Source organism: Magallana gigas, chromosome 7 (genome assembly GCF_963853765.1).
Source record: "Magallana gigas chromosome 7, xbMagGiga1.1, whole genome shotgun sequence".
NCBI lineage: Eukaryota > Metazoa > Mollusca > Bivalvia > Ostreida > Ostreidae > Magallana > Magallana gigas.
In genome coordinates this window covers 209,553-222,459 of record NC_088859.1, presented here as the reverse complement: position 1 = coordinate 222,459, position 12,907 = coordinate 209,553, and the positions used below count along the sequence as shown (strand labels likewise).

The following is a 12,907-nucleotide window of genomic DNA, read 5'->3' as shown; positions in this document are numbered from 1 at the left end:
GAAATCCGTTTTTTAAAGATGTCGGATGTTGCAATATATTTTTTACAATATCACGAACATAAGGACAGACAATGAGATTAGATAATGAGAATGTAAAATATTGTATAAAAACATGTTCTTTTATTTTTCAGTTGTGTAATACTAAAGTTACTGTATTATTAGAACATCACAATGCTACAGCGCTTTATCTGTTTTCAATCTCCTTTTAATAGTAGAATAAATAAGATATTTTTCAATGCTTTACTTTGGCTCATAAATAATTGATAAATTCAAATATACACCACCACATAAATACCATCTTATGTCCATATGATATATGTTCGATATGGAAAATATGTTCTACTAACATTGTTGTTGGAAACGGGTTTCTATTGTAAAAAATCATTGTTGGGATGATAAAATTTCTCTCCTAATGGCACACCACTTATTTTAAACAATTTATTTTTAATAACCCGATGAAGGCATGTATCCTCAAATGATTAAACGCATGAAAGATGTGCTTAAGTAAAAACTAGACAAGTTCTCGTCGGGAGCAATAAGGGGGTCTATCGTTTGAATTTAGAAGTCGAGATACACGTATATGATCATGATTTTGCTAAGAAAAAAAACCCAGCTTAACATAACTTGAAAATAGAGGAAAAGAGGGTCTTCATTCTAAATATCAGAGAATGTTTTGTTTTAGGTGTTAGAGCTTTGATTGAAAAAAAACTCCTTTGACCCCTAATTTTACGGGCTAGTCTCCTTATCTTTAAACTAAATGAAAGGTCACTGAAAACTACACACACATTATATTCAACATTTTTTTTACAAATTCGTTATCGTTCTTTAAATATCTGAGGAAGAAAGTTTTAGGGGCCGATCCCTTATCTCCTTATCAGGGCCGTTTAACGAAATCTGAAAGGTTGAATATTGTTGAGTACGACATTTTGAGCATCTCCTCTTTTAAACTGCTTTTAAAAATATTTAACCTTTACCAGATATAGGTGAAAATGTAGGTGATCAAAATGTTGAACTTCTGACCTCTAAAAATCCCTAATTACGTAACACTTGAGAAAGTCATTATATTGTATGGGTACATAGCAGTAAGATACACATTTCGGCTTATATAACTTATTGCAAAATACCCTTCAGTAAAGAGCTACAAATAAAAGACTTCAGACCCTTCTGGATCCTTATTTTTTGTTTGTTATTTAATGAAAGTTCACTTAAAACTACACACATTTTGTTCAACGGGTGTTTACAAAATCGTTATCGTTTTTGAGATATCTGAGAAAGATGATTTTAGGGGCCGACCCCTTTTCTCCTTATTGGGCCGTTTAAGAAAATTTTAAGAGTTTAATATTGTTGAGTACATCATATTAAGCATCTTTTCTTTTATACTGCTAATCAACATATTTTTCCTTTACCAGATATTTGATCAAAGTTTTAAACTTCTGACCCCTAAAAATCCCTTATTACGTAATGCATGGGAAAGTCATTATATTGCATGGGTACACAGCAGTAAGGTTAACGTTTCTATAACCTATTACAAAATACCTCTCATTAAAGAGGTACAAATAAAAGATTTTACCCCTCTGGGTCCCTAATTTTAGAAGCCAGTCCCCTTTTCTTGGTATCAAACGATAGCTCATGTAGATATGATTTTTGTTTGCCATACATGTTCTAACAAAACATTTTTTTGCCTTTAAACATATCTGCAATATTTTGTCTATCATCCCTGAAAATGTGAAATCATTATCTTTTACTGTTTAGGAGGAGTTCAATGGACAAACAAACCCTTCAAAAATCACTAAATCGTCAATATCTCAGAAACAGTTACGTCATCAATATGAAAAAATTCCAATAAGGTCCACATCAATATCAGATATTAAAGTTTCATAAAAATCGATCGAGTCGATTCCAAAAACTCGCATGCAAAAAATTTATAAAGAAAAATAAAACAGAAAAAAAAGAGCAAAGGCCTTGCAAAGCAACGAGTGGGTCTTCCCTTAAAGTCGAAAGAAAAGGCAAAAATTCTTCTAAGAAGCAGAGTTATTAAACCAATAACATGAGTAATTAATCAAAAAGAAAAAAAGCGAATGGTTCTTGGTACGAGTTCACTAATCCAAATGATTGTGAGGTGGCAGGGGATAGTTTCGAAGGAAAGACCCGGTCAAAATTTTGAAATAAAGGGAGAACCTGTGGTTTGGCTGGTTATTTGAGAGGTATAAATTGCTAGAATATTTATTGCATTCATTTTGTGGATAGAGGAGCTCATGTCAATTCCATTGATATATGACACTTTAATACTGGTAGCACTTTTCATCAGATATGGAATGAAAATGAGAAACTGTGGCCAAAATTTTCACTTTCGATTTTGTGCTTGAAAAGTAGGGTGGGTTCAGAACACAAAATGTCACTCGAAAAGAAGGGGGTTGAACCCCATCAATAGGTGATTATTTGCATGGGTATACATTAGGCTACTAATCTTATGGTAGTTTATGGCAGTTGCTCGGGGCTGGAGCGGGGTTCTGGACACGTGAAAATGTGGAAAAAGGGCAATTTTTCAGAAAATTTTGAGACCGTCCCTGGACATTCTTTATAGTGCTATATGTAAGTTGTACGTGTTTTATTCTGAAATATTTTAAAATTCTCAAGAGTCGGGACCATGTGTCCCCTGCATGCAAACCAATTTTAGCAAATTTAAAAATCCACAGAAAAAAAATCTCCTATATGAGCACTATCTGCCTCACATTTCCTCGACCAAAAAATATCCCCTGCCACCTGAGTACGAATGAACAAAAATGTTTATTTTTTAAGAACGAATAAGCAAATAAAAATCCGTATGTGTCTAAGTACGATTTAACAAATATCGAATTTTTAAGGTATAAGTTAATTTAACTTTGAACGTAACGCTATTTTCTTAACCAAGAACGCGGAATAAAATTTCCGGAAAAAAAAAGTTTTAAACAAAAATATATCTGCAATGCATCGTCCGATTTTAAAAACGGATTTCAGTATTTAATTAAGTCTTATAAGCTCTTTTTCTGCTTTATGATTAAAAACAAATCATCGCTCAGGAAAGAGTTATTATAAAAAGACTTTGTAGCTCCCTGGACCCTAATCTGAGGGTTCAGCCCCTTTTTGATGTTAAAAAGGTTTTTACGAATTTTTAACTGTTCTTGAGATATCTATCTAAACAACTATATTTTAAGGGCCAACCCTTAAACTCCTTACCGGGGCCATCAACATGATATTCTTAGGTATCATATTGTTAAGAACATTATTCTGAGCAACTTTGGTTCCACAATGCTTTTCAAAATATATCTCCTTTCCTAGATATAAATGAGTTTTTGACTTCTGGCACCTTGAAATCCCTTATTACTTAACATATAATTAAGGTATGGTACTGTATAGATAAATGGCTGTACAATGAACATTTTTAGGGTCTTCCGTTTCCGACGGAAGAACCTCTTGTTATTCTATTGTTTCTTCACTTTATTATTATTTTTTACTTTATTTTTTTTCTGACTTTTTTCGAAAGCTTTTTCTTGTAAACGACTCAACCGATTTGCATGAAATTTACAGGACTTGTAAAGCATTAAATGAACTTGATGCTATAAAATGTTTGGCTGATGACATCACTTCCGGTTTGAGATGTTGACTATTTTTTAAATTTTTAAGGACCATTTTGTCCATGTAACTTCTCAAAAACATATTGTGATAGCAACATGAAACTTTCAATGATAGTAGATAAATGCTTGTAGATGATCCTTTTTATTTGATATTTTGAAAATTGTGCGAGGCTTTGAAGCTCACCTGAACCTGAAAATAAGCACCCAATTTTTTAACAAAATTTTCGAACATTTTCTGTGATATCTTTTGATGTATAAATATTTGGTTTGGACATGTAACGCAAAAATTGCTCCAATTTTCACGGGCGTTCATTTGATATCAAGAATTATAGAAGCAAAAATATTCATTGTACAGCTGTTTTTATATTCAGTACAATACTTAAGTCATATATTACGTAATACGGGATTTTAAGGGGCCAAAAGTCCAAAAATTTGATCAATTATATCAAGAAAAGGAGAAATATTTTGAAAAGCATTGTAGAACAAAAGTTGTTCAAAATAATGTTCTTACAATATGTGACCTAAAAAAGTTTTGTTTGTTGCCCAAGTAAGGAGTTTAAGGGCCGGCCCCTAAAACACAGTTGTTCAGTTATCTTTAGAAAGGTCAACAGTTCTGGAACACTTGTTGAACAAAATATGTTTATACTTACGAGACCTTTCATTTGATATCAAGAAAAAGGGGCTCACCCCTCATATTAGGGGCCAAGAGGGTTCTTAAGTCTTTTTGTAATAAGTCGTTACTGAGCAATAATTTGTTATAAATTATAGAAGCAAAAATGTTAATTGTTGAGCTGTTTATCTAGACTGTACCATACCTAAGTCATATTTTACGTAATTAGACGTTTAAAACTTTGATTATAAAGGTATTCAATGTATAATGAAGGGATATTGAACAATTTTGAATCATTTTAAACTAGTTAAATATATATTGCTAGATATCTATGAAATAATATGAACCAAATTCACATGACTGACAACATATAAGGAGCTAGTCATTCGCACTTTAATTTTTTTAAAGACTTACCTCCCATTGATGAAAAAAAGAAAATTATAATTTCGTCAAAATATCTGCGGAAAATGATTAATTTTATTTCATATTTAAATAAAGAGAGTGTTTATGCATGTATTAACCAAACGAGTTTTAGGAATTTGAAGTTACTTTTTACAATATCTTTATAAAACATACATTGCCCATAGACTTCAATGCAAAATTCAAAGTGTTTTTAGTTGGACCACAATCAAAGTTTTGAAAATTCCTTTGGTGGAGTATTTTTATTTGATAACACTTTCAAAATGATATCATGACTAAAAATATCGGACCATTCATTTATAAGGTACAAAATGTGGTCGTTATACATCGAATACCTTAATATCTGAAAAAAAAAGAGAAAAATTTTGAAAAGCAATGTAGAACAAAAGTTGCCCAGAATAATAAAAAATATTTATCCTTTTCTAGATATTAATGATCAAAATTTTAGACTTCTGGTCCCTTGAAACCTCCAATTACGTAACAAATGAGTTAATTATGGTACTGTATAGATAAACAGCTGTACAATGAACATTTTTGCTTCTATTATTAATTACAAATTATTGTTCAATAAAGATTTATTATTAGATGACTATAGAGTCCTCCTGGCCCCCCTTTTGAAGGGCCAGTCCCTTTTTCTTCATATCAAATAAAATCTCGTGGAAATTGAAATAACTTTTGCATTACATGTTTTAACAAAATAATAATACATCAAAAGATATTACAGAAATGTGCGAAAAATTCGTGAAAATATTTGATGCCATTTTTCAAGCCCGTGCGAGCTTTAATGCATAGCGTGTATTCTACTTTAGGATATACTTAGGATCATCTATAGTCATTCATCTTCAACGCCTGAAAGTTTCGCTTTTCTATTACGATAAGTTTCGGAGGAGTTGCGTGGACAAAATCACCAGTAAAAATCAAAGTACAGAAGAACTGACGGGAGTTGATTTTGTCGATGTTTATTTATTTTAAAATAATTGATATATTATTTTGCATGACAAGTACGTGTAGTTTCTGATTTATGAAGTTGAATTACGCACATTTTTATAATATGAATTTTTGGACTTTTTCGACAAGAATGTCGAGAAACCCCCATATAAATCATGTTAAATAATATTTAAAGATAAAATTAATTCAATCAAACTATGTATCAGTAATAGAAATATTTCTCGAAAATTGTATGGATCCAAGCAATATTGAACTCTAGTCTCGTTCAACCAAACGCTCGGCTGACACCGTAAATCTCCGACAAGGATTTACGGAGACAGCTGAGCGTCGAGTTGAACGAGACTATATTGAACTCTGGCGTAGAAATACATACGACTACAAAAAATATTTAAATTGTTTGTACCATTTAAAATCTGACTATTTTCAAGGTATTTATATTTAAGTTTCCTTGAAAAACAATGCTTTAGCATACATTACATCGAATTAATCAATTAATTTCAAGAACTAAGTCTTGTCAGCAGCAATGATTTGTGCTGAGGTTCAAACACTGTTTCACTTTCGGTTAGTCTGAGTAACTTCATGGGAGAGTTGATTAAAATCAACTCCCCAAAATCACAAAATCCTCAAAATTTTCAACCCGGATGTGACGTTATCAGCTCAAAATTTAATAATCTCAAATACTGACTATTGCTAATCAGTCCTGAAAATTTGGTGCAAATCGGTCGATTAACTTTTAAGATATTATATAACGCTCTAAAATAAGTCAGAAAACGAATTACAATAGAGAAGAAGAATCTTAAGAAAAACCGTAGGGTCTTCCGCTGGAAACGTGAGACCCTAATTATAATAATAGGGGAAAAGAACAAGGCAAAACCAATAAGGTCTTCCGTTGGAAACAGATATTGCAACATGTGTTAAAAAAATAAAGAAATTGTTTTCGTTGCATTTTATTTTTGAAAAAAAAATCAGGAAAATACTGTTCTACAATCAAATTTCAAACAAACATTCCCCCCCCCCCCAAAAAAAAAAATGCCAATCGACGAAAAGGGCACATTTCCGAGTTCTGTTAGTTACTCCTATGGATGGAAAAACTTCAGAATTTTTGCCGTTACATAAGTATCAAATATTGCTTTCTTTTAGATTGAGATACATACATTAAAAAAATATCAAAGACGAAATTACTAGCATTGTTTTATATCCTGAAAACAAGTGACTTTTATATCCTGAAAACAAGTGATTTTCTTTGAAACAAATTGCAATCGCTAGCTGAGCTATTGGCAAAAGAGGAAAATATGTACAGCAATGAATTTAAGATAGTCAACAAAATTCGGCTGAGGTCATCAAAGACTTTTCCGAAACAAGACAACTTAAACAATTTTTGAAGGCTCGTCTGCAATCTAATTTCTACAAATATGATAAAGACAAAATAGAAAAAGTACATAAAAAAATTGAAAAATTGAATGCTCGTATCCAATTTTGAGTTCATGAATAAAAGCAAATAACAAGAACTTTAAAAAAAAATGAGGGAATCAGTTGTGTGATTTTAATGTATGTATGATTGGGCTATATGAGAGAACTATAATTTTAAGTGAAATATGTTTAAATGATGATGTGTGTTTAGTGGAATCTATGCATCAAAAATAAGAATAAGTATATCTCTAAAATAATGAATCTCTCTCTCTCTCTCTCTCTCTCTCTCTCTCTCTCTCTCTCTCTCTCTCATTATATATTCAATTTCTTTATTATTGAAAGGTATATTATTGCAATATTTGTATATTTGTGTCTATATTGAATTTTCAATGCAATGTATATCCCTACGATCCTCTCAAACTGACGTTTGTTTGAAATGTACATAACGACCGGGAAGTTTTTGGCTTGGTTGATAGCCTAATGGTTAGCTGGCTCCGCACTCCTAGGAGAGTTGGTTCCATAGTCTAGAGTTTAAACCCCAACCGGGGCGGAGGAGGTGAAGCTCCGATATTGTGAATTTTCCTACGCTTTACATGTGAATAGCTTAATATAAGATGTTCATAATTTGTGCATGCATTGTTCTTTATTCTGATTTATATCTTTTAAAATATATTTGTGTGATGTCCTTCTCATTTTTGCTACAATTTCCTTAAGTTTGATTAGTGTTTTAAACTCCTATATACTGCCTTTGATGTTCGTATTATAACGACATTCATTGCATGTGCTTTTTCCTTCATAAATGTAATTTCATTCATTTCCAAGTTCATCCGAAATGCAAAGTCCCGATGCTTTCATGATTAATTCATTATTCTATATTTTTTATTACTGCATAATCATTAAAAAGGATGATATTCCAGAATACATGTCGGCGGCCGCTTTTTAAACGATGGATTTATAAAAATGGCATTATATAATTTTGTTAATTTTCAAACAAGAGCGGATAAAATTGACATATTATTAGTGCTTATAGATCTGGTCTTAATGTAATGAGTGGCGCATGAACGATGATTTTATATACAATAACAAGGAATCTCTTTAGGGTTTGTAAACATGTCATTTCATTTAATGTTTAAAAGAATGAGTGAGTGAACTAGGTTGATACGTGATCAAATCCTGTGAATCCCGAAGCTTACTAAAATAACGAGTTTGCTATTTGATAGGTTCATATAATATATGAAAGCGTACTATACTATATCATACTATTGAGGAAAATGCAAAATACAACTTTTATCTTTTTATTGCCTATTTATTTTGGGCTGTGAATTACATCATCCTTTGGAGCCATGTTTCAATTTTGAAATGTTTTTGATAATGCCTGTCTTTTGACTTAACATAATCATATCTAAACTATAGCTTGATACACTAGCAGCATATCTGAATTATAGCACTGATACACTAGCAGCATCTGAACTACATGTATACCACTAGCAGCATATCTAAACTTAGCATTGATATAAGGAATAAGGAATCATTCTTTGAGTATTATGAGCTGATAATTTCGGTCGGGGCGTGATCAAATCCAATAAAGCCCGAATTTGGCTTTATGAGTTATATAGTACAAAACCGATACGTAGTGTTATCACAGGCAAAGACACTGGAAAATGTATATATATTATAATACTAGCAACATATCTGAACTATAACACTAGCAGCACATCTAAACTATTGCACTGATACAGTATTGATACTCTAACATCTTAACTGGTGCATTGATAACCTAGCAGCAATAAAAATGATGTATGTGCAATTTACCTTGAGTCAATCTTTATTAGTTTTTAATAAATTTTTAAAATATTACAGTTTCTCCTTATTTAGCAAGTGACAAGTAAACATTATGACCTTTTCTTCTAATATTTTTTCACTCTAAATAAGCAACTTTGAAACTTTACAGATTTGGCAAAGGAAAGCAAGATTATAAATATTCATTAACTTTTGTTAGTTTGTTACATAGATGCTTTAACTGGAGTGTTATTTGAAAAGTTGTCATTGAAGGAAGTTCAACGATTTGTGAACAACGCTCTTTTGTAGGAAACAAGTATGCATTTCACTGGAGAAAGTTTATTGGTGTCTTACATGTAGTATAAAGACATTTTAATCAAAATTCACAAATAAAAACAAACATATTGCACTAAAATTAAGTCTCTGTTTCTTCATGAAGCATACAGGTAGATTAAAATAGGCTTATCAAGTAAGCAGCCAAACATAAAATCTCCAAATAAATATAATAAATTCCATAACAATCTCTTGACACAATGTTATTAAATGCATCAATCTTTGTGAATCTTGAATACTTAGTATATCATTTCAATGATATAAATGGGTTTTTTTTCTTAAACTAATATTCTTCAAATTGAATGTCTAATAAAATGACAATTGAAGATTTTTTCACTTAAGGAGGCCGATTTGGGTTTTTTTTGCGGAAAAACTACAATATCATAACTCTTTATTTTTTAACCATATGTTATTTAAACCAACTCTAGTTTATTTGCGAAGGTTCATGAAAATCGACCGTTTGGTTCTTTTAGGGACCATCTCAAAATAGAGGTACATTTACTATAGGAATATATAGGAAACTGTCATTTTCCGCACATCAAAGCAGTTTAAAAAAATACTACGATAGCTTTTTTTCTCAAATTGTTATATATGATTAGTAATATCATTTCCTACCTTATATGCAAAAAACGCAAAATTCTACCGTCTGGTTTTTAGTGGGGGCCATCTCAAAATATTAAAATGCACCAAATTGTGCTATATATTTGGATCATCACGAATGATGATTGGTGTAATGGATTCATTCCAAAAATGAGGAAAATGTCCTCGAGGATAGCATCATTCTGTATATAAAATTTCAACAGCGTACAATTTTTACTTTTTCTTTTATGTTATTTCTTATAACGTACTCCTACAAAGCTTCATTTTATCATAACGTCATAAAAGCGCAATGGCAATGCTCCCCTACCGCACAACGTAAAAATCGTGTTAAAAATAAAAATTTCCTTTAAAAATCTAAATATTTTTATCTGCATTTTGTTTATTATGTTCAATTTTATAAATGATGTCGAAAAAAAATCATAAGAAGTATAAATCAACTGCATTATATTAGAATGCGCAAAAACATGCGCAATGCAAACTTAAGTCGGCCTCCTTAAAAAAGATATAAAATGTCAGATTCAACTATAACATCAGATCACTTTCACTCAGGATTATTTAAAAACAAACAATATAGAAAGCTTTGACAGCTACAGATCTAATAATTAACACAGCATTTGAAGAGTCCATCCCTTTATTAACTTTCCACTGCTCTATTCTGAAGACTAAGTTTTGGAAGATCCTGATGACTTGTGTTTACTGGGCGACTCTTTGTTTCCACTGTAAAGAAAGAAAAACAAGCTGGTTATTATATAAACAATGATTCCAAAATGATTCTAAATGTATATATATTATATGGAATGGACAGTATATTAGTGTTCATATAATGATTCTTAACAAGGATTACAATAATTGTCATGTGAATTTTATATTTCGATATCACTCATCTTAACATAAAAGCTTTAATGAAGAAATATCAAGACAGTCTGACATACGGCCTGTGGTGCTTTGTTTAAAGCTACTGCCTGTGGTACATTGTTTTGAGTGTGTATAACGAAGTACCATCTGTGGTGCTTTGTTTTGATTGTGTGTAAAGGGAGTTATCACCTGTGGTGCTTTGTTTTGAGTGTGTATGGGGAACTATCGTCTGTGGTGCTTTGTTTAGAGTGTGTACAGCAATGTACCACCTCTGGTGTTTTGCTATGAGTGTGTATAAGACCGTACTGCCTGTGGAGCATTGTTGACTTACCACATCTGTTTTGTTTCGACTTACCATCTATAATGTCTTGTTTTAAATACACCCAATGGTAATCACTTAAGACTTACTGCCTGATGTACCAGCTCTGGTGCTTTGTTTTGAGTGTGAGGATGTACTGCCTGTTGTGCCTTTTTAGTGTATGTATAGGAACATTCCAACTGTGGTACTTTGTTTTAGTGTGTATAGGTACATACCGCCTGGGGTGCCTTGTTTTTAGTGAGTATAGGTACATACCACCTGTGGTACTTTGTTTTGAGTGTGTATAGGAACATACCACCTGTGGTACTTTGTTTTTAGTGTGTATAGGTATATACCGCCTGTGGTACATTGTTTTTAGTGAGTATAGGTACATACCGCCTGTGGTACTTGTTTTTAGTTTATATACATGTAGGTACATACCGCCTGGGGTGCTTTGTAATGAGTGTGTATAGGTACATACCGTCTGTAGTGCTTTGTTTTTAGTGTGTATAGGTACATACTGTTTGTGGTGCTATGTTGTTAGTATGTATAGGTACATACCACCTGTGGTACTTTGTTTTTAGTGTGTATAGGTATATTCCGCCCGTGGTGCTTTTTTTTAAAAATGTGTATAGGTACATACCACCTGTGGTACTTTGTTTTTAGTATGTATAGGTAAATACCACCTGATGTGCTTTGTTTTTAGTGAATATAGTACATACCACCTGATGTGCTTTGTTTTTGGTGTGTATAGGTATAACCACCTGTGGTGCTTTTTTTTAAATGTGTATAGGTACATACCACCTGTGGTACTTTGTTTTTAGTGTGTATAGGTACATACCGTCTGTTGTGCTTTGTTTTTAGTGTGTTTAGGAATGTACCACCTATGGTCTTTGTTTAGAGTGTGTATGGGGACCTACCGCCTGTGTTGCTTTGTTTTTAGTGTGTATTGGTACATACCACCTGTGGTGCTTTTTTTTAATGTGTATAGGTACATACCACCTGTGGTACTTTGTTTTTAGTGTGTATAGGTACATACCGTCTGTTGTGCTTTGTTTTTAGTGTGTTTAGGAATGTACCACCTATGGTCTTTGTTTAGAGTGTGTATGGGGACCTACCGCCTGTGTTGCTTTGTTTTTAGTGTGTATTGGTACATACCACCTGTGGTGCTTTTTTTTAATGTGTATAGGTACATACCACATGTGGTACTTTGTTTTTAGTGTGTATAGGTACATACCACCTGTGGTACTTTGTTTTGAGTGTGTATAGGTACATACCGCCTGTGGTGCTTTGTTTTTAGTGTGTGTTTAGGAATGTACCACCTGTGGTCTTTGTTTAGAGTGTGTATGGGTACCTACCGCCTGTGGTGCTTTGTTTTGAGTGTGGCAAGGTTGGAGGAGATGTAGGGGAGGAGTTTGTCCCGAACACTGTGGTAGTTCCGCTCCAGTTCACGCTGGTACTCCTTTTGATCACTGGAGATCAGAGATTTGTTCTTGTGGAGGGCATCACTACATCTGTTAAACACAAAATAAACTCTAATTTTCATTCAATTCAGATTTTTTAGTAAGAACATATAGTTAAGTTTTGTGCGATTCCAATTTTTTTTTCTAAATCTTATAATTATAGCAATAAACATAGATGATAGCTGTCTAATAGTAACATCAACATCAGCTACTTGTACATACTTTTTGAGGAAGTCCTTGAAGCTGAGACGGAGTTTATTTCGGTGGCGGACATCTTGGGACTTGTTTTCTGGGCTGTCTTTTAGAAACACCACAGCCACCTCCACTGGACCCTGAACAAAGATAAGATTATTCTGACTAATGCACAATGAAGTCCAAAATCTCTGTAGTGTAAAATCCATTCAGGCTGAAGGCGGAAAGTTTTGTAAGAGATTTGTTTTCACTCAAGTCAAGTCCTCCAGGTACAGAGGGGACATAACAATGAGAAAATCTCAAAATGTTTGTCTTATATCAATCACTCGTTTGTGATAGATATTTGTACATTTTTTTAATAACTGACTTAGAGTTATGGAAAGAG

At 32.5% G+C, this 12,907-nt stretch overlaps 1 protein-coding gene across 3 annotated transcripts in view; it reads right to left on the bottom strand.

The window, feature by feature from the left end:
* Window positions 1–9,694: 9,694 nt before the first annotated feature.
* LOC105325462 (dedicator of cytokinesis protein 7) overlaps window positions 9,695–12,907 on the bottom strand; it is a 61,058-nt gene continuing 57,845 nt past the window's right edge. For 2 of the 3 annotated variants that reach the window (XM_066067627.1, XM_066067628.1), the window contains 3 exons: window positions 12,553–12,662; window positions 12,226–12,381; window positions 9,695–10,431 (listed from right to left, as the gene is read on the bottom strand). In XM_066067627.1, coding sequence (XP_065923699.1) covers window positions 10,377–10,431; window positions 12,226–12,381; window positions 12,553–12,662 — 321 coding nt within the window. In that variant the 3' untranslated portion in view covers window positions 9,695–10,376. Of the gene's footprint in view, window positions 10,432–12,144; window positions 12,382–12,552; window positions 12,663–12,907 lie in introns of all 3 variants that reach the window. The other variant, XR_010708071.1, reaches the window with a different exon arrangement.